The 26,434-nt window shown below is 37.1% G+C and overlaps 1 protein-coding gene across 3 annotated transcripts in view; it reads right to left on the bottom strand.

Annotated features, from left to right (window-relative positions):
• Positions 1-26,434, bottom strand: part of ehbp1 (EH domain binding protein 1) — a 438,810-nt gene that overhangs the window by 30,438 nt on the left and 381,938 nt on the right. For all 3 annotated transcript variants that reach the window (XM_072265404.1, XM_072265403.1, XM_072265405.1), the window contains one exon: positions 3,477-3,576. In XM_072265404.1, coding sequence (XP_072121505.1) covers positions 3,477-3,576 — 100 coding nt within the window. The remainder of the gene's footprint in view (positions 1-3,476; positions 3,577-26,434) is intronic.

Here is a 26,434-nt window from a genome sequence, read left to right as displayed (position 1 = left end):
CTACACAGGTATGTGGGGGGCATTCTGACTGGTTGCATCATTGTCTGGTATGCACAGGATGGGAAGAGGCCTGTTCCATCACAGGCACAAGCCTCCCAACCACTAAGGACATCTTCAAAAGGCAGTGTCTCAAGAAAGTGACATCCATCATGAGGAACCTTTACCATTCAGGACGAGATACAGGAACCTGAAGATCCAGACTCGACAGCTTTTTCCCTCTGCCATCAGATTTACGAATGGTCCATGAACTCATGAGTCCTACCTTGCTATTCTTCTTTTGCAATATTTATTTTTTTAAAATTTTAACTTATAGTAATTTTGAATAAGCTCTTTTCGGGCTTCCAGCGGGTACAGGTATTGATTTTAAATGATGATTTGCTGACAAACTCTGCCAACTTCATCAGGGATGATGCCTGGGCATGTCTAGTCTGGTGGTACTTATACACCCGTCATCTGTCCCTCCTGATTGGTTAGCCCTCATCCAATCAGTTTTCTGCTCTCCCAGCATGTTTACAATTGAATTGTAGTTTTTGGCAATTGATCCATTTTTTTTAAAATGGTAATTTGTTATGCCTCCACTGCTGCAACAAAACAATAAATATCACGACTTACATTAGTGACAATAAACTTGATTCTGATTCTGAAGGACAGTAAAATAGATGAAAAAATCTATTCTAAAAAAGTGCAATCTTCGAAATCTCCCTCATTTCTGGAACAGTCCCAGCAGACTGGAAAGATCAGATTTATTATTGCTATGAAAGGAAAGAGGGAGAGTGAAATAGAGAACCAGAAGTCTACTGTCACCAAAATACTTGAATACGTCATTTAGAATTGATAATCATTCATATTATAAAATAGAGTCAACGTAGCTTAATGTTATCCAGCTTTGCCTTAGCACGGTTTCACATGCCTGCTGATAATCCTCAGTTTATTCTGTGTCTATCATTGGCTAGCCTTCCAAGCAGGTGTTAGGGTACAACTAAATAAAACATTATTCAGGCTAATGACCGTGTGCAGTTCTGGTTGCCACACTATTGGAATGAAGCAGTTGCACTGGAGAAAATACAAAGGTGATTCACCAGGATGTTTCCTGGAATAGAGTTTTGATGACAGATTGGATGGGCTGGATTTGTTTTCCCTGAAGCAGAGAAGACTGAGGGGGGAACCTGACTAAGGTATACAAAATTATGATGGGGATAGATAAGGTTGATAATACAATTTTTTCCCTTAGTAGAGGTGCCTACAGCTTTACAATAAGCGATAGGGCAATTTAGAGAATATTTGATAGTCGTTTTTTACCCAGGGGATAGTTGAAATCTGGAATGTACTCTCTTACAGGTTGGTGGAGGCAAGTACTCTCATAACATTTATGTAGTATTTAGATGAGCACCTGAAACAGCTTGGTATAGGGAGGCTATGAACTGAATGCTGGAAAATTGGATTAGTATGGACAGGTACTTGTTGGCTGGAACAGACATGGTGTGGGCATGGAACCTATGATTCTTTTGCCAGTCTGTCTGTCAAATAGAGAATCATGAATGAGATGTAACTTCCCTCGGTAATTCTCCCTTGTCATACACAAATAACAACACACTTAAAACAGTCCAGGGTAAAATGCTCCAGGGTACAGAATAAGTGATTTATTGAACAAAATTTGCACTTAGTGATACATGGAGAGACAAGCAGAGATGAACAAAAGTTTGGTTGAACAAACAGGCTTTATGGAGAGCCTTACAGAAGAAAAGACAGGTGGACAAGTGAAGAGACACAGGGAGAGAATTTCAAACATACAGGTTAGCAGATGATAGCATGGCTGTCAATGCTGAGTGATTAAAACTTGGCACGCACTAGAGGCCAGAACTGAAGGGCTGTCGGGCTGGAGGGGATTACAGAGATAAGAAGTGAGTGAAGCTAATAAGAAATTTTGAAAACGAGGATGAGAATTTTAAAATCAAGGCCAAAGTCAACTGGAAGCCAACGTAGGCCAGAAAGCACAAATAAGAGGTTAACAGAACTTGATACAAATTAGGTCAGAGGCAGCAAGTTTGGATGACTTCTAGATTACAATGCATCAGATGTGGGAGGTCTATGAGAAGTTAGAAAAACAAGTTACAGGAATAAGGCAGTGGAGCTGAGAACATCCAATCAGTTGCCTCTTCATCTTCTCTCCCTGCCTATTAGTTATCCTACTGAGTCAGATGTTGGCAGTCAGTGTAGCTGAATGAATATATGGCTTAAGGGGTCAACTCAAAACTACCTTGGAACGCTGCCAGGAAAAAGAAATATGCAATAGCTAGGGTTTGTACCTTTGGTTGAGAATAATGACTTTAATCTTCCCAATACTCAGTTGGAAAAAAAATCTGCTAGTTTATTTATGAAACTTAAATAAGCAATGTGATGATTTAGAGACACTGAAGGAGTCCAGAGAATTGATAGTGAGATAAAGCTGACTGTCAGATTGACAAAGAACATGACACACTGCTTTTAGATGATGTTGCTGTAGGTGAGAATTAAGAGGTGGGGAGGGTGTTAAAACCTTTAAGGATACTAAAAGATAACAACAGTTGAGAAGAGAAGCCTTCTGATCTGCTGACTGCAACTGGAATAGATAGAACAAGGGGATTGAGATCCCACCAACTGGATCAATGCTGGAGACACTTTGGAGGAGAAAGAAGATACAGGGGAAAAAAAAGTTATTAGAAGGGTTGGTATGTGAAGGCAAAGGAGAGAAATAGCAGAGGATGCTGGTCAGATAGACTCTACCCTGTTAAGTTCTGCCAGCTTCTCATGATTATCGTGGATTGGTCTAGATGAGGCAAAGGAGTAATGTTATAGAACACTGTTTATAGCTAAGAAGAGCAGAAGCTTCCAATTACCACAAGCTATTGAAAAGATTCTACTCTTTAAATACTTGGTCTTCTACTTGTTCTCCAGCTGTTCAATTCCTCATAATTTATGTACCTCTACCCCTTCCCCTCCCCTAGGAAGTCTTTTCCTCATTTCTGTCCCACATTATATTCCTCGGTAATATTGACACTTCAGAATGCTACCAGGTTCCCCCTTCTCCCTTATTTCCTGCTATATAACTCTTCTTTATCAACGTACTGAAGGAAATTTTAGGATATTTAACTTGGCGCATGAGGAGAAATCCAAGTAACTGTTTATGTTTCCTTGATGTATTCTCATGGAAATACAAATCCATAACCATAGACCAACATATTTATTCTGTTAACTATTTTCTCATTTTCTTTCAATAGAGAAATTAAATATTGGTGGAAAATGTAATGTATTTATAAACTTACTGATCTATCAGGAATGAACTATTCATATATACATTTATGTAGTAATGCATAACTACATTACTGAGTTATGCCAAAGCGTTATTTTTGAATTTCAGAACTCTGAGGTAACTATTACTATCAAAGTGAAAAGTGGACAATTAAATCTGACAAAGTAAATAATATTTGTGCACTTACAGAAGAGAAAGTTGGTTTTGACGTCTTATCAGGGCATTCTTCTTGTTCACCAACACGAACCACTCTTGCATCATTGCTTCCTCCTTCTCTTTATTGTTTCCTGAAAAACAGAAAGCAGAGTTATATAAAAGGCTTCAACCCAAAACTGGAAGTAAATCATAAGAGAGCAGGTATTTTATTTTAATAGTTAACTTCAGCAACTATTAAAATAAAATTCCTGCCCTCTTACGAGTATTTGTCAATTACCAAGATATTTTAAAGATTGTGGGCATGAGTAATAGTTTGACTTCTGTGACATTTACATTGTTTGTATTTCACATGATTTGCATTGCTTTACCTTCATTTCTTGCCACTTACATTTCCTCCATGTTCTTAGATACAGCAAAGGAGGATGTTCATGAATATAGGTATTTCAGTGGCTTACTGGGTTAGTTCTCAATCACCATATTATATATTCCAGTCCATCTCACACATAGAGCTAGTGCCTGAATTTTATTTCTATTTAGGAATAAAATTTCCCAAACTCATCAGTTTTTGAGATACTTCACTTTCATTCTTTCTTCCATCTTCAGTGATGTTCTTCCCTTCCACATGTACAATGTCATTATAGCTCTGTAGGTACTATACGAAAGTAGCCAAAATTCACGTGGACCTCTGGTAGCAAATGTTGAAAGTTATCTGGCTATCGAGATGGAAATATTAAAATGCTTAATCCTACTCTCACTGATGTCCACATGTAAATGAGATATCCAAGAGGAATTTCTGGTTAACCTATGCCCTTTACAACCAAGTGCCACTGAGGGCCAATTTCAGCAGAAGCTGCAGAGTTAAGAAGAGGTAAAATGTTATCTTTTCTCATTTATATTTTCCCATTTTTGATACACTCCTGACTAAGGGTCAGAGGGCTGAAATGTTGACGTAGATCCTGCCTAACTTTGCTGTTTTTCCAGTATTTTCAGCTTTGTTTTAAACGTCCAGCATCTTTGATCTTCATTTAATCAAATCAGAGCTTACATTGTCCCAGGTAGTTCACCTCCAGTGTGGTTTCTACAGAGTTTACATGTTCTCTTAATGACCTGTACTGGGTTCCTTCCATGCCCCAAAGATGTACTGGTAAGTTAATGGGTTGCTGTAAGTGACCTCCCAGGGTTGATGAATGACCAAGAGAATCAAGAGGAAAATAATCGGCATGTGTGAGAGAGAATAAAGTTGCAGAAGGACAGGAAAATGTGGGACAAATGATTCTGCTACCTAGACAGTCAGCATAGCCCTAATAGCTGAATGTATTGAAGGCATACAAAACTGCTAGAAATACTCAGCAGCGGATTCAGCATTTGTGGAGATTGAAACAAAACTTATATTTCAGGTGGATGATCTTTCATTAGAACTGGGAAAAGTGACAAAACAAGTGTGATTTAGAGTCATGGGAGGGGCAGAAAGAGCAAAGGAAATAACAAAGGTAGCATCAAGACCAAGGCAATCCAGGAAGTGACATTAATTATGTTTCTTCTGTCCAGGAGGAGAGAGGACATTGAAGGTTTGCTAACATAGAACATAACATCACAGCACAGGCCCTTTGGCCCATGATGTTCTGCCAACCTTTTAATCTACTCTAAGATCAATCTAACCCAGGGGTTCCCAACTTGAGGTCCATGGACCCTTTGCTTAATTATGTACCCCTTCCTCCTCCCACCAACCTAGACTCTGTCCTACAATGCTATGCAGGGCACTGCCATTCACTCTATGCTGTGCTTTGGTATAATTTCCCAAAACTAATCACTTTGCACTTGTCAAATTCCATCTGCAATTCCTTTGCCCCACTTTCCCAGTCGATCTTTAACATGTTATAACACTAGACTACTTCTTCACTATCAAAGTTCACAAAGAGCTCCTGAAGAATTTCCAAATACTTTTGATTTGTCGGAAATTAGGAAGTTGTCCTATGGCATAAAAAAAGGTTGTGAACCCCTGATCTAACCCTTTACGCCCACATAGTCCTCCTTTTTTCTATCCTCCATGTGCCTATCTAAAAGTTCTTACATGTTTCTAATGTACTTGCCTCTATTGATACCCCTGGCAGGCTCTCCACCCACCCACCCACCCACCACCCTCTGTGTAAAAACCTACCGCTGACGTTCCCTATGGTCTCCTCCAATCACCTTAAAATTATGCCCCTCGTATTAACTATTTCTGCCCTGGGAAAAGGTATCTGGCTATCCACTCGATCTATGCCTCTTATGATCTTACATGCCTCTATCAAGTCACCTCCAATCCTTGCTAGCTCCAGTAATTGATCTAACTGGAGAGGAATCATTTGAGGAAAATGAATAAGGACACAAAGGGAATTCTTTAAAAAATCAGTGCTAGAACAGCCATTGTGGAAATATGAAATAAAAGGAAATGTTGCTCAGATTGTACTTGTGGAGAAAGAAAAATCGAGTAAACATTACAGGTTGATGACGTTTTACATCTCAATTTTAACATTGCCTTTTCTCATTCTAAGCTATTGCTTCTGAACTTATGGCACTCCACTCACTGAAGACTAACACCAGAATTGACAAAGGTGGTGATGCTCTGTGGGAATTGACTTCCACCTCATATGAGGCTGAATGCCGGTTCTCAGATAGTTCCCACTGAACCAGGACTGAACAGCAAAACATCATATTGTTGTCTCTCAGACAGGTACTGACCTGATTTCTTCTGGAGATATTTTCATGGAAGTCCACAGCCTCACAGTTCCCAAATCTTGTATCACCTACTCCCCAATATCCACAACCCAGACTAATTCGACAGTTCTCCAAACGAAATGATTTCTTCCTTCCTTGATCCTTTTCCGCCCTTGTCCAGTCTCTTCTCTTTAAATCCATGACACTTTATATGTCCTCTGTCACTGTGATGGTTTCCAGTTTTCAGGTTTCAGTGCCTTTCTCTTCTTCCTATCTAGTCCCTTTCCACCATCAACTTTCTTCACCTGGTGAACTTGTTCTTACTTCTCAACAACTTCCCAATTTCCTACAAATTAGTATTTGGGAATTCTTCATGAACTTTGATTGTAAAGTGACAGTGAAGAAGTTGTCTGATGTTAAGATCAACTGTGAAGGTGGGGCAAAGGAATAGCAGATGGAATTCAACTCAAAGTGATTAATTTTGGGAAATTGAACCAAGGCACAGCAGAGTGAATGGCAGGGCCCTGTGTAGTGTTGTTGAACAGAGAGTCATGGGCAGGAGGTTGGGCGGGGGGGGGGTGGTGGAATACATAATTCCCAGAATCTGACAATACAGAAACATGGCTGGCGAAGGAGGCATATGGCATGCTTGCCTTCATTGGCTGAAGCACTGATTACAAAAATTGAGGAATCATGTTATAGTTGTACAAAATGTGAGTAAGTCTGCGCTTGTTTGCCACTCTACAGAAAAGACATGGCTAAATTGGAGAACGTGCAGAAATGATTCACAAGGATGTTGCTTGGATTGGAGAGGTTGAGTTATGAGAAAAATTGGATAGACTTGGTCTGTTTTTCCGAGTACAAAGAAGGCTGACAGGTGACAAGATTGAAGTATATAAAATTATGAGAGGCACAGATAGGGCACATAGCTAGTATCTAGTACCCATGGTAGGTCAGCTTCGGACAACTGTGTAGATGAGATCAGCAGTGAGATTCAACAGCCAGGAAGGCAGTTCTGTTTGGGGAGAGTGAAGGGCATAGCAAGACACAGAAGTAGTCATGGTCATCTACTGCAACCAAGGAACAACCCAGTTTGTGACGTCCACTTGTATCATTGGACCTGGACTTTTGAGGTCAAGAGAGTGGAACTGCCCCACTGCAACAGCTTTTCCAGTTTAAAAACTCTCCCACACAAGTCCCCTATCATTGTTGGATACAATGGAAAAACGCTACCACATTACCTTTGTAGGGATGTCTAGTACTACAGGATATACTGTAGGTTTAAGGTGAAAGGGAGATTTAAAGGGGATCTAAAAAACTTGCACAAAGAGTAATTAATATTTGAAAGTAGCTGCTAGAGGAGGATGTGAAGGCAGGAACAGTAACATCATTTAAGAGATATCTGGACAGAAACTTGAATGAGCAGGATAGAGAGGAATATGGAATTAATGCAGGCAAATGGGATTTGCATAGGTAGATATGATGGTTGGCATTGATGCTGTAAATCTCTATGACTCTATTGTGTTTTATGGATTCTGTTTATTTCCATCCTGTCAGAGATTTTCCCTTTGTTCTCTCTACTCTCCCTCTTCCCTGCAACTTAAAACATGTTTGATTTCTCATCTTTACATTAGATTACAGACCTGGAGCAGCAAAAGGCCACTCAGCCATTTAATCAGCTCATGGTTGATTTGACTGTAAACCTAACTCTAAACTTTCTGCCATTCATCAGTAACCTTTCATCTCTTTGCTTATCAGGAATCTGTATAACTCTGCCTGAAAAGTATTCAAAGACTCTGATTCCACTTCCTTTTGAGGAAGAGAATGAAAGACTGACAACCCACTCAGGCAAAAAAAATTACATGCATTCTGTCTTGAATAAGTAAGCTCTAATCTTCGAACAGTGATTTCCAAGTTCTAGATTCTCACACTAGATACCTTCCAAGAATCCTTGGAATCTTATGTTTTGATCAAGCCCTACTCACTCTTCTAAGCTCCAGTGAAAAGAGCATAACCTGTCCAAACTCTCTTCATAACTTGCCCATTCCAGATAGTAGTTATGTTAGCTTTCCCTGAACCACTTCCATAGCACTTGCACCTTCCTTAAAATAGACATCAGTAGTGTATTCAGTGGTTCAAATCTAGTTTTACCAATGTTCCATATAACTAAAGCCTAGCTACTTTAGCATTCAATTCCTCTCCAGTTAAAAATAAAATTCGTAATAGATTTTCTAATGACTTGCAATAACTACATACAAGCCTTTTGTGAATCATACTCTTTCTCAGTTCTCATGAGAAGGCAATTGATGAAAGATTAATGATCTGAAACATTAACTCTATTTCTCTCTCCACAGATGCTGTCCAACCTAATGAACATTTTCAGCGTTCCACTTTAACATTAATATTGTCCTACTGTTTATTTTAATCTTTGCCTATACATGATACAGTACTGTGCAAAAGTCTTAAACACAAATATATCACTAGGGTGCATAAAACTTTTGAAAGTCAAGTTTCAATGCAACTGAACAGGTTGATATTCATCATTAATGTTTGTTAAACTAGAGAATAACGTGTTTTATACTCCAATATAAAATGAAGTAAAATGAAAAATGGAAAAATATTTCATTCTAGAGTTCAGTAAATTTATTCATGTAAAAGAAAATGTCCTACCATGATTCCACCATTAATATCCATTTCTCACAGGAGTATTCCTTACAAATATAGGATAGATACAAAGCAATTTTTTCCTGCAAGAAACTGTATACACTAACTCTATGCTTGCAGCATATACAATATATTCTGATATTGCCAACCTATGTGAAAATGCAGAGGTTTTTTATGAGCTTCTGCCCACCAAAGATAACCAAAGACATTTCACCTTTAATGATGACAACTCCATCTAGTCCATTTCAATTCAAATCCATAATCTTGCTAATAAAAGGTACATTTTCTAATATACTGCCCTGGGCAGTCATCCTACCACTATCAAAAGAAAACTGTAAAATGAACAGTGGCCAATCAGAGATCGGGAGTGAGAAAAGTGACTCACACAGGTCAGCGAGTGTGCATTAAAAAGCAGCGCTTCACAGGAGTTTTGGCATTTGAACAGCAGCCAATCAGAAATTGGGATTCACTAGAGAGGGCAAATTAAAATAAGGCAGGGGCAAGCGGAGCAGCCTTTGTTGGAGTGGTAATTTGAGGCTTTAACTCTTTGTGCTTTCAGCAAGAAGAGGCTTGAGTGAAAGAAGGCGAAGAGCTGTAGACAGATTTTTTTTTCAGTTTATTTGTTGTTTCCTTATTTATAATTGCACAGTTAGAGCAGAAGGATGTTAGGCAGGATAGTTGAATGCTCCTGTTGCAGGATGTGTGAAGGCAGGGAGACCTCCAGTGCCCCTAAGTTAAAGGACAGGACCTCCAGGGTTGTGATCTCAGGATTGCCACCTATAGCACATATTAGTGAGGCCAGAAATAAGAAAATCATGCAGTTTAACATGTGGCTAAGGAGTTGTTGTAGGAGGGAGGGCTTCACAGTTTTGGATCATTGGGCTTCCTTCCAGTGAAGATGGGACCTGCACCACCTTAACTGGAGAGGCACTAATAACCTGGTGGGAAGGTTAGCTCATACTGCATGGGGGGGGGGGGGGGGGGAGTGGGGGAGGGGTGTTTAAACTAGAGTTGCAGGGGGATGAGAACCAGGTTGTCAGAACAGATAATGCAGTGGTTGTGAAGACATGTTGTTAAGGCCTCAGACAAAGTGAGGAATTAAAAGGTTTAGCACGGTGGAACTAATGTCTCGAGTTGTGTACATTTCAATGCAAGACATATTGCAGGAGCTCAGGACATGGATTTATGATATTGTAGCCATTAGTGAGACTTGGTTGCAAGAGGGGCAGGACTGGCAGCTCAATATTCTGGGTTTCCATTGCTTTAGATGTGATAAGAGCAGGAGGGATTAAAGGAGGAGAGGTGATGTTACTACTCAGCAAAAATGTCATGGCAGCGCTCAGTCGGGACAGACTGGGGAACTTGTCTCATGAGGCTTTATGGTTGGAACTGAGAATTAAGAAAAGTGTGACCATGTTAATGGGGCTATATTATAGACCTCACCACACTCAACAGGATTTAGGAGAACAAATTTGTAGAAAGTTGCAAACTATTGCAAGAAACACAAGGCTGTGAATTTAACGTTCCACATAGTTGACTGGGATTCCCATACTGTAAAAAGACTAGATGAGATAGACTTTGTCAAGTGTGTTTAGGATAGTTTCCTTAATCAGTACATTGAGGAGCCAACGAGACAGTATGCAACGTTTGATATGCTATTAGGAAATGAGAAGGTGACAGAAGTTTGTGTAGGGGAACACCTTACATCTAGTGATCATAATGCAATTTAGTTTCAAGGTAATTATGTAAAAGGATAGGTCTGGTCCTTGGGTTGAGATTCTAAATTGAAGAAAGGTCAATTTTGATGGTATCAGAAAGGATCTGGCAAGTGTAGATTGGGGCAGGCTGTTTTCTGGCAAAAATGTATTTGGTAAGTGAGAGGCCTTTAAAAATGAAATTTTGTGAGTACAGAGTTTGTATATTCCTGTCAGAATAAAAAGCAAGGAAAGCAAGTTTGGGGAACCTTGGTTTTCGAGAGATATTGAGACCCTGGTTAAGAAAAAAAAGGAGGTGCATTGCAGGTATAGGCAGGTAGGAACAAATAATGTACTTGAGTAGCATAAGAAATGCATGAGAGCACAAGAAAGAGATCAGGAGAGCTGAAAGAAGGCATGAGATTGCTCTAGCAGACAAGGTGAAGGAAGAATCCTAAGGGCTTCTACAGGTATGTTAAGAGCAAAAGCATTGTAAGGGACAATGTTGGTCCTCTGGAAGATCAGAATGGTAATCTATGCATGGAGCCGAAAGAGATGGGGGAGATCTTAAGTGGATTTTTTGCATCTGTATTTACTCTGGAGATGGACACAGAGGCTAGAGAAGTGAGGCAAAGCAGCAGCGAAGTCATGGACCCTATACAGATTACAGAGGAAGAGGTGCTTATCTCTTCAGGCAAATCAGGGTGGACAAATCCCCGGGGCCTGACAGTGTTTCCTCAGACTCTGTGGGAGGGAAGTGCAGAAATTGCAAGGGCCCGAGCAGAGATATTTAAATCATCCTCAGCGACTGGTGAGGTACAGAGGATTGGAGGACAGCTAATGTTGTTCCGTTGTTTAAGAAAGGCTCTAAGAATAAACCAGGAAATTATAGGCCGGTGAGCCTGACATCAGTAGTGTTAAAGTTATAGAAAGGTGTTCTAAGGGACCAGATATATGAGTATTGGGATAGATAGGGACTAATTTGGGATAGTCAGCATTGCTTTATGTGTGGTAGGTCGTGCCAACCAACTTCATAGAGTTTTTTCGAGCAAGTTACCAGGAAAGTTGTTGATGAGGGCAAGTCATTTGACAAGGTCCCACATGGGAGGTTGGTCAAAAAGGTTCAGTCACTTGGCACTCAAGATGAGGTAGTAAATTGGATTAGGCATTAGCTTTGTGGGAGAAGCCAGAGAGAGGTAGTAGAAAGTTGCTTCTCTGACTGGAGGCCTGTGAATAGTGGAGTGCCATGGGAACTGGTGCTGGGTCCATTGTTGTTTTGTCATCTATATCAATAATCTGGATAATAATGTGGTTATCTGGATCAGCAAATTTGCAGACGACACCAAGATTGGGGGTGTAGTGGATGGCAAAGAAGACTATCAAAGCTTGCAGCAGGATCTGGATCTGCTGGATAAATGGGCTGGAAAATGGCAGATGGAATTTAATGCAGGCAAGTGTGAGGCATTGCCCTATGGGAGGACCAACTGGCATAGGTCTTACACAGCGATGGTAGGGCACTGAGGAGTGTGGGAGAACAAAGGGATCTGGGAATACAGATCCATAAATCATTGAAAGTGGCATCACAGGTAGATAAGGTCATAAAGAAAGCTTTTGTTACATTGGCCTTTGTTGATTAAAGTATTGAGTACAGGAGTTGGTATAAGCAAATATAAAAATGGGTATTTTTCAAATGGTGAGAGGCTGAAAGGGTTTGATGTACTATACAGAGAAACTGGTACACAAATTGACAGAACTTCAAATGTTATGGTGAAGTTGTATAAAGTTGTATAAAATGTAGGCCTAATTTGGAGTATTGTGTGCAGTTTTGGTAACCTACTTATAGGAATGATGTAAATAAGTTTGAAAGAGTTCAGAGAAAATTTACAATGATGTTGCTGGGACTGAAGGACCTGAGTTATAAGGAAAGACTGAACAGGTTAGAACTTTATTCCCTAGAATTAAGAAGACTGGGGGAAGATTTGATGGAGGTATATAACATTATGAGGGGTATAGATACTGTAAATGCAACCAGACTCTTTCCACTGAGGTTGGGTGGACTACAACTATAGGCCATGGGTTAAGGCTGAAAGGTGAAATATTTAAGGGGAACATGGGGGGAAACTTCTTCACTCAGAAGGTGGTGAGAGTGCTGAATGAGCTGCCAAGCACAAGGGGTAGATGCAATTTTTGATTTCAAAGTTTAAGAGATACATGAGGTATCTCTTAGTTTACCTCTCAAAGTTTAAGAGGTACATGAATGGGAAGAGTATGGAGGGCTATGGTTCGGGTGAAGCTCAATGGGACTAGACAGTTTAAACTGTTCGGCCTAAGGGTCTGTTTCTCTGCTGCAGTTTTCTGTGACTCTAAAGAAATAAGTAAGAACATTTCCACTGGCATCAAATAAAGAGATTTCTAAATGTGCTATATTAAAAATACAAATTAAATTTTCATTATAACAATGAAAGCTTTTTTTTTGCTGCATTTGCTTTTTTAAAAAAAGGTTGAAGTGTTAAGGTTATACTGGAATTCTGAATGCAAAGCATATTTGGAACTATTTTTGCTATTTTACATAACTATCTCATTAGATTCACAGCTATTGAATAAAGGAACTGTAACATTTTGGCAGCAATAAGACAGCTACATACTCTTAACAATATCGCTCAGATGTTTTATACAAAGCGGAAAAAGCTCAGTGGGTGAGAGAAAACAGAAAATAATCAATTTAAAATTAATTTGGTTTTCAAATGTTGAATAAATGTTTACACCTGACAGAATATTTTGCTTGGCCTCCCATTAACTATTGCATAGCTTAAATGGGGGAACATTCTAAATTTTCAAAATGTATCATCTGAAAATGTCATTAGCTACATAACAAAAGCTGCAAGTGATTTACTTTGAACTACAACAATCTGAACACAACCATATCAGTTTGGTAGTTAATTTGCCACTGTATACTGCTCTTGAACTGGAGAAGCAAATGTGAGTTGAGAATGTGGGGAAAAATTTTAAATGGGGTTATTAATGCAAAATTTGTGCAAATTTGTGATTGATGGTCATTGCAGATCTGATGGGCCAGTTTACAAGCACCCTCTCTCTTTCTCTATAATGCATTTCAATAGGAATTACACAAAATTATCAAATTAAGTCATTTGAATGGTTTTCACCTATAGAAAAAAATAATCAAACTGTAATAATATTCCAAGTTAGTAATAATAACCTTGATCTTTTGGTTCTGTTTGGTGGGAGAGAGACAGGCTTTCATCTTGCCCACCATTACATCTGTTAAATATATCTTCTCACACTGTTCTGACCACTCAGACAATTTTAATTACAACAAATAAAGCAAATATATTTCTAAAGCAAATCTGGCTTGAAACTACAGTAGTTAAGTAATTATTTTGTCCAGTAAAATAAATTACATATAAAGCTTATTTTTTTCTGCTTTTTCTTCTGAATCTCAATTATGCCAGAGTAACAACAACAGCTTGTATTTGTTTAGCAACTTTAACTTTTAGCAAAGCATCCTAACACACTTCACAGGAGGATTATCAAACAAAATTTGACACCAAACCAAAGAAAGAAATGTTTGGGTAGATGTCTAAATATTTGGTCAGAGGCAGGCCATAAGGAGTGCCTCACAGAGGAATGACAGAGGCTGAGAGTGGGAATTTTAGAGTTTAGTTCCTGATGAAAATAAGATTAAAAGTCTGAATTTAGAGGAGCGCAAATATCTTAGATGGTTCTAGCATTGCAGGAGATTACAAACAGGGACGTCAAGGGCATGGATGGATCTGAAAACAACGGTGGCCAACAGCAAAAAATATTTTAAAATCACCAATCAAATCAAGTATAAACAGTTATGGAAGTGTTTTACAAATCACAAGCATTCTGTGCAAATCACGCATTACAACATGGTTAAACATGTGCCTGCAGCTAAAACCAGAGAAAAAGATACAGAATAAAAAAACCTAACAGACCATTAACCTAAGAAATTCTTCTCAACTGTGTAATTTTATTTTGAAGCAGAGAGGTTGGTATGACACAGATGCAAAATACGTTTGCACTGACATGAATAAAAGATCACATTTTTAAAAATATCACACCTACATAGCAGTAACTGGAGTCATATTAGAGGAATGTCATACCAATATCAGTAGTTCAACACATCCAGTAAGCAGGAACAAAAGGTAAATACCTCAGAAAAAAAAGCAATGGGACAATGGGAGTGGAGAAGGAAAGACCTGCAATTGGAAATAGTGATGATTTTTGGTTTGCAAGACACACTCAATTAATGGGAATAATCCATGTCAAAAGTATTTAAAGACCAGAATATAGGAAGTGCATTTCACTATTTTACTATATTTCAATAAGTTACTAGTCCTGATGGAAATGTGTCCATATGTAGGAGCACCACACTGGAATTATCCAAACAATCCCACATACAAAATTCTTTTAAAAGAACTAATTATTTCTTAGTTTAGAAACTGATATGTTCATTCAAGTCTTTGTTTAAAATTAAAACAGCTTACAGAAAGTAATACCAGAGATAAATTAATCCTGTTATTAGTAACTGCAATTGAAGACCTAAACAAATTTATCAAATCACAAAACTTACTAATGTCTAATCAAAACAAGGACTTCTAATTTCAACTTTAACCACTTGCTATTTAATCCAATATAATCTTATGAAGCAGAATGTAACTTAGCAAGCTTTTATATTTGTAAAAGAACATTTTGCAGATGAATGCTTTATGTTTCATTTTTGCTCAATTGTTTCTACTTCTAACGTCTAAGGGTAAAAAAGAACAAGATGGACATTGTTCGTACTGATTAAGTAAGAGCTCATTAAAGAGCTGTCAGCACCACACTTTGAATATGCATGAAGCATATAATTAGATCTAGCACTGTCACTAGAGGAGAAAATGGTAAGTACAAAGGATTGATTTAATTACGTTGAGTGGGCAATGGTGGTAGACCAGTCTTGTTAGGGAGAAAAAAGGTTGTATTCTGGCACCATAAAAAGGCAGTTTAGCTTCTGTCACAATACCTAATCTCAAGATTAGATATGAAAGCACACTGCTTTTGTTGTTTAAAACTCGTACTGTTGGTGTTTAAAAAAAACAAAAAAAAAACCTGAATATAACACATTTTTGCTTGTTTAACTTTCCCTTGGTACAGATGCCAACATGTGCAAAAGAAATCCAGGTAACTTACAAAACTCTTTATTTCCATCCCTAAACAATGATAATGCAGGAAATGATTTTATTTCGGAAAAATATGAATAGCCAGCCACATATCTGTTTTATAGTGTCAATAGTACCAGCCCAACACCAAATTCCCATTGCTACACAGCATTTTCTTTGCATATGAAGGGATAACACAATTCAACTAATACCCTCAGCTAGAACAAATACATCTTGGCAATGAGAGGTAACGGCACTAATTTAATTACTCTTCCTTAATGATACATTTCCAGGTGAGAAATCTGTGAAACTGTAAATATAAAAGCAAAATGCTATCAAGTATGTATCAGTCAACAAAAGAAAAACTGAACACATATAAGAATATTCAAATTTTTGCCTATTTTAAATTAACCACTGCATCACCCACCCACCCCCCTGCCCCCGCTATGCCAAATCCACCATTCCTTCACTGAATAGGAATGAATACAGGAATGCAATATCAATTGTCTCTAATACACCCTTTCATTTATTTAAACACTTCAAGATAATTGAGAAGAGCTAAAATTATTCTGACCTTAATGCTTTAACCTCACCTACCCAATTGTTTGCCTTGCAATATGTAATACTGTCCAACTTGGAACTACAACATTATTGTTGCCATGGTAATAACAGAAATTTCTTTGATATATTGTCCATTACCTTCAATGAATTGTATTGAAAACTGAAGTAAAATTGAAACCAAAACAGAAGAATATGCTGTGTGATTCAAATGACAATGTGGCTTTTTAATTTACTGTTGATGTTGGACCATTAAAATCATTACCTTGGAAGTGAACAGACAAATTTAAAGAATTATAATAACACTGACGATGAAAAATTATTACCTTTTTGGTACAGTCAGAAATCCAATAAATCTATATGTCTTTATCGCCTAGCAATTTTATTGCAGTAATTTTAATTCAATTACTCTTTACTGAACATTAACTTTTGATCACCTAATAGTCTAATATAGAGAATGTCTATTGAATAAAACTGCTTAATATCATTATACAAATGCTGACAAGAAATGGTGAATGCTAAGGCCTACTTGAGGGTTGCTTTTCTAATTTGTCGATCAGGAGAACATCATGCATCTTGTGAAAAGCAGAACACTCCAAGTAATTAATACCGCAAGAGAAACAGAGAGATCAATGACAAAAAAATCACCTGGTAAAACTATAAAAGATTTTTTATTAAAGAGCTTTTACTTGACATAGAAAACAGTGCAGAGAAACCTGCATTTTGGCACTTATGTTCAACAGGCCCTTAAAAGCATGGAATGATGGAGACAGAAAACCTATCCTTTCTAATAATCTTGTGACAAAAGCTAAAAGACATCATCCTATTAACTACTGATCTCAATTGCTAATGCAGAGTACTTCCTGGTGCCTTTATGTAGTACATTGCTATTAAGAAACCACTAAACATTCACGGTGAATAACACAAGCTTCATTCACTCTTTACCAGCTTCCCTTGTAGTAGAACTATAAGTGGAACCAAAGGTGTCATTGATATTATGAAGTGGAAATTAATCAGAAATTTTTCTCATATTTCCGCTGTCACACTAATTTACTTTTGTATAAATTTTACCCAGTTAAAAAGTTCATAGCTAACCCCCTGTTGCAGCCTTTTTAGTTTAGAATATTCAATGAGCAAGTCAACTGAAAAGCATCAAGACTGAACACAAAAAGTGTTCGAAATTCTCATTTAGTCGTCTTTATTTTGCTAGCGCCATGTGGTCCTTGAAGATGTAGAAAACACGGGAAGCCGAGTAAAGATCAGAGCTGGCTCATTAGCATTCTGACAAAATTGGAGCGACGGAGATGTATAGTTTGCCTAGTTTGCCGTTTTGAAAGCTGCCGGTGGTAAGCTCTCTACTTCATTGTGTCTTTGTCTTTTTGGGGTTTTCAACGCAGCAGGGTGTTTGTTAGCTCTGGTTTACACACTGCATTATGGGAGGCTTTTCCAGCAAATTCAATCTATAGGTGTGTTCTCTGTTAAACTTTAAATAAGTCTCTGAATTATCAGCAAGTACTATTTTAAACAGCAAATGATCAATTTTTTTGGAAAACTGGAGGAAATTCAAAGATTGATAAATACAGATTCAGAATCATTTATATTCAACAAAAAAAGGATTAAGAAAATCTCATCACATATTGATTTTTCCTCAATTGAAATTTAACTGGAGCACTTTTCAGTAACAAAGCATACTTTAAGTTACTCAACATTTTGTGACGAATATAAATGAATACTTAAGACCAAACTATATAGTTCCAGTAGAGAGGAATTAAAAAACAGTAGGGCTCCTGTGCTGACGATTCAAATCTAAAATGAAGTTCTCCTGATAAACAAAACATCATCAATACTGTTGTCATGCAAAAATTTTACAATGTAGTATTAAAATTGAGAGAGGTTTTGTCGAATGAATTTATCTGCTAAACCCCTGCAGATGGCCTCCTGTCTTGGATGATGACCTGCAAGAATATCAACAGATCATTGCCCACAGAACTGGAAGGAGTCACCAAGTAAGCCATAATCTGCTCATTCTCAAATCACAGTTTCAAAGTTACATTTCTGAAGTTGTTTAAAAGGACTTTCTCTTCTTCACTTCCAGGACTCTTTGAAATGTTGCTGTATTCAATTTATTGAAAGTCAGGTAAAGCTCATCACTCTAACACTAACTTGTAATTGCAAATTTGGAAAATAGCACTAGGAAAGTAAAGAAACAATAGCTTTGTCTTTGACCATGGATACCTAGGCAAGTACAAAAATAAGAAAATGATGACAAGAAATGCCTCAGATAACACTGTTAAAATACATATTCTTGTCTCATTTTCTCTTTTTATGGACATGAGTAAAAAATGTTTCAGAAATGATTAAGAATAAATTAATAATTAATTTTTGAGCTTTGATGGCTTAAAATGCATTTCTTTTCTTGCTGTGCCATTTCAATATTCTCCTGTAACTGGGGGCTTGACGAGTGAGGCCACCCAGCTAAAAACAACTGATGCAAAACTCAGAAGTAATCTCCCTGTTTAGCTCAGTACCATGGTTTGCCTCAACACTACCTCTATTATTTGATGGATTTAGGCAAATTTTAATTTATTTGTTGGCTTCTATCTTCAGCACACTTGCCATTTTGAGAACCTCAAAACCCAATTCCCATGTAAATACTTTTGCTTATGGCTACAATTCAATGTTACAGCTAGCCCTGCCAGTGACTCACAATGTAAACATTTTGAAATCCTTCAAAGCCAATTTAACAGAAATAATGTATTAGAATCCCACACATATTGTTTACACAATTCACTTCGATTGTATGGTATTTTGTCAAGCACTTTTTTTCAAAAGATGGAGACTAAACTATTAGATTAATAAAAGTGGATTAGGGGAAAATTTAATTTGAAAGCACTCCTTATCAGCCACACAAAGAAACCAAAGAAAACTCAATGACACTAATAATTTTAATTTTCTGGACAATTTTAACTCTAGTACCTGATCTTAAAAGTTTAAAAGTATATTTAATTAATGTTTAAATAAGCATTTAAAAGCTGGACTCTAAGCACTCAAAATAATAATTTCCCTGTTTTCATTGCTCCAACATTTGAAAGCAGATCAACTCACGACCATTGATACTCATCTGAGCTACAACTTCAGCAAACACCATGCTCAAGTGAGAAACACCAGGAGCAGTCTTCCACAAAAGAAATGCCAATGTCTGTTGACAGTCCTAATTTTCTTTGCATAATTCTCCCCACCTCTCCCATTAGCTACTGACTGCTCCCTCTCCAGGATACATAGTTAAATTTACCAAGTACATTACCCAGACAATGTTTTAAATATTTGCATATAAATCAAGCTCTCTGAATCAGTATATAAATCTGAAAGAAAGGAATGGCATAGCTTAAGGTTGGCCATACTGTAACGGAATTTTTTAACATTTTTGCTGAAATTAAAACTTGTGGTTCAATTGACTCATTTCAGTTGCAATGTTAGTATAAATAAATGATAACTTCTTAGGGCAGTAAAAATTATGAGTGGGCCAATTAAAAATCAGCAAGTGCTTGACTGCCTGACTTCCATTAATACAAAAACAATTAATATAGATTTAAATTAACATATAATTCAATGAAAATAGAAACTATGACAAGATATTCTGTTTTGAAGGAAACTAATAATCTGTTATGCTAATATTGGCTGGATCTTGAAAAAAACTAATTACATGGAAAATAATGGATACAAAGAATGATTATAAGGCAGTAATCTCATCAAGGTGTTCAGATAACATCAAAATTGCAAGAGCTCTGAAAGCAGTCTCCTGAACTCTGAGATTAAATTGCAGCCTTGAAATCCCTCCTGTGTACTTTTTCTCTAAAGTATATTGGGGAGCTTGAGGTCAAACCATTCTCAACCCTTTTTGGTAGTGGTAGGTGTCACGGAGGATAGAAGTAACTAATATATTCCATATAGTTAATGCCTGCTGTCATACACACTGAAAGCTTAATGACTGTAGTGAACAACTGATGCGATTGAGAAAACAAGCATGTTCAAATGCTTTCTTTACAAAAATTCACAATTACTGGGAAATAACTTTGATGCTGTCTTTGTCCTGTTTCATTTCACTTTACTATAGTATTCTAATTTCATATTCATGGACAACTTTAATTTTACTAGCTCTTTTCTCAAGAGCCTTAAACCAAGTCATAACTTCACCTCTTATGCACATAAAGCACAAATGCGTCATTTCATTGATGCACCAGAACCAATCAATCAGATCGCACCTTTCTGTAAGTACTTCACATACAAAGTGCCAGCCAACAGCACATCCCAAACTCCTATGCATTGATATTTTGAAATATCGAACCCAGTCTTCCTGATCCAAACTCACAAGACAGTTCTTTTGACTAGCACTGTCATTCAGTCCACTTCTCCTCCCCATAGTCGACTGAAATTGACTGGGCAGGTTGAGAAAGGAGGTGAGTAAAGAAAATGGCAACTTGGGTTTTATAAATGATGGTTAGAATACAATAGCAAAGAAGTTATGATGTACCTTCTCAAAACTCTGATCCAGCCACACCTCAGAATATTATGTCCAGTTCCGGACATAAGAAAAGATTTGAAGGCCTGAGGTAAAGTGCAGAAATGGTTTATCTAAATGAGTCCAGGGCTAAGGAACTTCAATTTTACGTAGAAACTGAAGAAGATGGGTTGATTTTCTTGGAACAGAAGAGCTGGTGAGGAGATATGATAGATGCATTTAAACTCATAATAAAAGGCATAAACAGAACAGATGAAAAAAATCTGCTCCAACTGGTGGAGGGGTCAGGAACTAGGAGACAAAGAATGATGGTGCTGTAAAGGAACCAGAGTTGCCATGAAGAAATTTCTTGTTTTTATTTTCATACAATGAGTGGATTGGGTCTGGAATGCCATGCCAGGATACTAGTGCAGGCAAATTTAATAGAAGCATTCAAAAAGGTGCTGAATAAGTCACTGAAAGGAAAGAATTTGTAGGATTATGAATAGATTGGCAAGGGGAAGTACAGGGCTAAATTGGACATAATCATTTTATATAAAGTCTGTACTTACTCAAAGGACTGAATAGCCGCTTTCTTTGCTCCAATCACGCTGGAGATTCTTTGAGTTAAACTCAAATCTGTCTTAAATGTTCCACTCTTATTGCCTACCTCAGAATCACTCACCATTTCAATTGTAGCCTTTGATGATTGTTCTTTCTGGTATTCAAAATAATAGCAATATTTGCTTCAATAAAAATGTATTCCAATTTTTTGATATCTTACAAAATTTTTTAAAAATTAGCAGTAGTAAGCACATTTTATGGATCACAAAAAGAAAAAAAAATCACTGAGTTCAAAGGAAATGAACAGTGAAAGCCATACGGAAGATTTAAAATTGTATTAAAACTATTAGTACATGCAGAACAATGGCAGATTATGTTAAATAGTTTTGCCCAAAATATAGTAGGAAATCAGCTCTTATTAAAATGCAGTTCCAAATATATCTACCTACATTTTGATAAATTTAATCCTTTCAAAGTTTTAATCTTTTTATAATTGTAAGATATCATAAAAGAGGACTTTGTAAATCATACTTTTTTCTAATTAATTCACAACAATATGGACTAAAATCTGCAAGCAAACCAAACTGTTTAGATCTAGGAAACCTTCTCTTAAGAATGTTAATCTGATGGATCACATGCTGGCACAACATGGCATGTACATTTGCTTACTCAGTATAACAATGGAAAGTACAGGTTCATTAAAATACTTTTAATAAGCATTCTTTCTTAGTAGCAGTTTGTTCAGATGAAAATCTTTGAGAACAAATTAATTTTGTTTAGGAAGTAGTTTAAAATTTCCCTCAAAACTCTTGTAGATGCATCTCTAAATTTGATGACAATGCCTTCAGCATCCCTTCCACTAATCTTCTACAATCCCTTTTCATCTGATTGTTAAAGAATGTTTGAAGCCTGACACCATGTCTAAGTTGCCTAAAACATTTGGGGGATGGGAAAGCTTTTCCCAGTTACATTATTTAACTTGATTCGGAATCTGAGTCAGGGGTTCAAACTCAAATTAAGTTTCTTAATATTTTGTCATAAAATATTTTAAATTGAAACTTTACAGCTGGGATTAGAACAACCACACAACCCAATCTCATTTGGAAAACTAGGTTGCAGAATTGTCAATAGCAATCTGTAATAAAAAGTGTAAATAAACTTCTTTCACATTAAAACTTGAGGTATTATTATAAAAAGATTAGGTGAACAATTCTTATTATATAAAAATGCTAAATAGTCAAAATGATAATACATTTGTAAACTTCTAAATGAACCACAAATCCTATCAAATGATGACAATCCAACCTTGAAAACAGTGTGTGATATAACAAGGATTTTTTTGGCATCTCACAAACCAGAGTTGGAAAGGAATGAAAGATTTATTTGCTCTGAACAGACTAAATCTCAGTTGCTGAAATTATGTTAGTTCACAACACATGTTCAATATTGAAGCCTACTGGAATGAATCTGGTCAAGAATGAAAAGAAATGCTGCTTATAGAAAGCTTAAAACTGATCCTACCATCAAGATAGAACATATAGCTGCCAGCTACGAAACAAACTAAGAAATGCAAGATCTGCAGCAGTATCTGTTCTGATTTTTAAAATGCAAAAGTGCAAACAAATGCAGCATGATCACCACAGACATCACGGGCAGCTTCCAACAGAACTCAGAGGGTATTATGCTCAGAACACTTTTTCTTCCCTTACTGCTGAAAGATTATACTGGTTATCCCATTAAAGTTGGTAAAATGCCATTCTTATGTCTTAAAGCTGTAGCATTTGAGGTCAAGAAGTGTATGCTGCTTCTTACAAGGCTAGTGTGGATGTAATCTTCCCAAAGTTACAATAATTAATGTTAAGCTTCTTTAGCAATACGTTTCTGAAAGAACTTGCCTGATAATATACTTAGAGCCTGTCTATGCTGTTTGTATTTCTAAGCAGGAAACATTTCTATGCGCCTCACGTACTTTGGTTTAAATCTTCAGTCAGACTAGGATGAGAATGAGTGTTTCCTTAAGTTATGAAAGAAAATTAACAAAAATCATACCAGCCAATTAAAATGTATGGCAAATGAGATATAAATATTAATTCTAGAACACTTTGCAGAACTGGTGTGAAAGTCAGCTTCAAAATTATTGAATATTCAAATATTTATCAATTTATTTGCAGAATTTTATGTGACTTATAAAGTGAACATCTGGGGATATGACGATACATATCACATAAGGGCCAGCTGGCATTCACACTATGTGCTCATATAAGATTTAAAGAAAACGCTTAATGTTGAGAACATTTATTTTGATTTCTCTTTCACTTACTTTTCCTGTATCTCGAGACTTAGGCCAAATGAGTGGAGAGTGGAAGATACTGAATGTTATTTTATTTGAATAGTGATCACATCACATAAAGGAATTCTACATTTGGTGGACTTAATGTATGCCTAATTACTGTCAAAATAATGCCTCTGAAAGGATGAATGGACATCCTATTGGTGAAAACATATCAACATCTACACATAATCTGAGCTTCTTATATGTTTGAATAAGACCTCCCCTATATATACATATAAAGCTCAGAATTAAATACCGCTGTGATGATTGTACATTCTAATATCAATTGTTTGGCGACAATAAAGTATAAAGTACAATAAAGTATAATAAAGTAATCTGTCCATTGTAAAATAAAACTCCAATAATTTGATATGCTCAGGACTGTGGTGGTACTGGACTGGTGGATTTTCATTAATTCCCCAATACACTTTAAATTAGTCTTCTTTTAAAAATAAGTTCTTAATCAATTTGAATTTACTTTGAATTTATTTTGAAACTCAGGAAGCATGGGAACCAGTGACCTGGGGAGTCTTGGGAGACCACGGGAACCATGGGTGCCAGTGAGTGCAGGCCCTGGTGAGATTCAACAGAATGTGGAAACTATCTGGTGAACTGGTTGCAAATCACAAGGATTTCGATCCGGTGGTATTGTGGATTCTTAGAGTTTTACCACAGTCAAAGTCTCACTGTAAATATATTTTACATTACAGATGCAGTGTCCTTGGATCATTGATTACTTACTTATTGTGAAATTTATCACTTGTTCATGAAGTTAAATAGTTATTTCTTTATCTCTCTTAAACCGTGGAACTTGAAAGATTTTACTGAAATTATGACTGTGTCATAGATTATGACTATGTTATGAGCGGCTTCAAAGGTTCAAAAGTTAAAGGAAGGAATTTTAAAAGGAAACTGAGGGGTAAGGTTTTTTAAAAACACAAACAGGGGTTGATTTCTGGAATGTGCTACCAGAGGAGATGGTGGATTCAGACACAATTACCATGTCTGAAGCACCTACACAAGACATGTAAATATACAAGGCACAGAAAGAGACAGTGCTTTGGGCAAATGGGGTTAGTGTAGATGCCAAAGTCAGCAAGGATGTAGTGGGTCAAAGGGCCTTTCTTTATGATGAACCACAAAAACTGGATATATTAATCAATATCCTACGTGGCCTTTTGCTTAGTATCAGTTTCGAGTGATAGGTTTAGTCAGATTTGATTTACTATTAATGGTACAGATGAAAATGAGCAATCCAGCCCAATCTTACTTTCCAGCTCTTTGTGTAAAACTTGTGGTTAAAGCATATCAACTGCTCAATCAAATAAAATGAGATGAGGGTTTCTGCCTTTTATCACCCTTCTAGGCATCGTGTTCCAGACCTTCTCCTGCTTTAGCTTAAACTATGTCTCTGACAACCCTTCAACCAATTACTTTAAACCTATATCTCCTGATTATACACAACTATCACTGGAAAAAAGGTACTTCCAGTATAATCTAGACCACTCGCTTTTCATGCCACCTCATTAACTACCTTCAGCCTCTTTTCCAAAGTAAGCAAATACAACTAATCCAATCTTTATTCAAATCAAATGATCTGTCCCTAATAGCATATCTACGACATCCTCTCAATGTTCATGCAATTGCATCCTTTCACGTTCTGACTAGAACTCTACCTATGCCCTACCTTGTTTGCACTTTCTAAGTATAGCGGAAAATGAGCTAGTTCTCTGTGCCAGCCGAGATCCCCACCTGAGCCCATCCCATCTGGCAGCATTTGACCCGTCCCCCTCTCTTCTCACTACTACCATTGGGCAGGAGTTGCAGAAGTCTTGGGTCCTATGCTGCCAGCTCAAGAACAGTTGTTGCCCTGCAGCCATCAGTCTCCTGGACAGGCTTCACTTTCCTCAGTGCTTAACTGACTACACAGCCTGTAGACTCACTTTCAGGGACTCTGCTTTGTTATATATGGTTATTCATGGATTCTATTGTTTTTCTTTATTTTCCTGTGAGTGCCTGCAAGAAAACGTATCTCAAGGTTGTACTTTGATAATAAATTTACTTTGAACTTGAATCACACACTTTTCCACACTATATTTTGTATGCTGTTTTTTTTACCAAGCTGACCAGCTTACTGATAACTTCCAACAGTCTATTGTTTTCCCACTCACTATTAAGCCACAGGCAATGTTCATAACATTGGACTTGTCAGTAATGTCAACATCTTGTAGATGCATTTATAAAAAACTTTTTATTAATCTGTGCCTTTCTAAGTGATACTTAATATTATTCATTGGAATTTTGCCAATGATCAGAATCACAATCAGGTTTAATTTCACCAGCATATGTTGTGACATTTGTTGTTTTGCAGCAGCAGTACATTGCAATACATATTAAGAAAAAGCATAAAGTAAAATAAGTACATATAAAAAAGGAAAATTAAATTAAAGAACTAGTGCAAAAATAGAGGAAAAATACTGTGTTCATTGTCCATTCAGAAATCAGATGGTAAGAAGCAGCAGCTGTTCCTGAAACATTGAGTGTGCGCCTTCAGGCTCCTGTACCTCCTCCTTGACGATAGCAATGAGAAGAGGGCACGTCCTGGGTAATGGGCATCCTTAATGATAGATGCCACCTTTTTGAGGCATCGGCTTCTGAAGGTGTCCCAGATGCTGGGAAGCATTTGTCTTCAACTGGTGTCAACTATCAGGTATATAGTACTGTGTCCTTTGTTTTTTTTCCTTTTATAATCATAGCACCATGTAAATATCTTTCAGTCCTCCTGCACCGTGCTAGTGG

Source organism: Mobula birostris, chromosome 8 (genome assembly GCF_030028105.1).
Source record: "Mobula birostris isolate sMobBir1 chromosome 8, sMobBir1.hap1, whole genome shotgun sequence".
Classification (NCBI taxonomy): Eukaryota; Metazoa; Chordata; class Chondrichthyes; order Myliobatiformes; family Myliobatidae; genus Mobula; species Mobula birostris.
The sequence above is the reverse complement of the archived record's forward strand: the minus strand, read 5'-3'. Positions and strand labels throughout refer to the sequence as shown.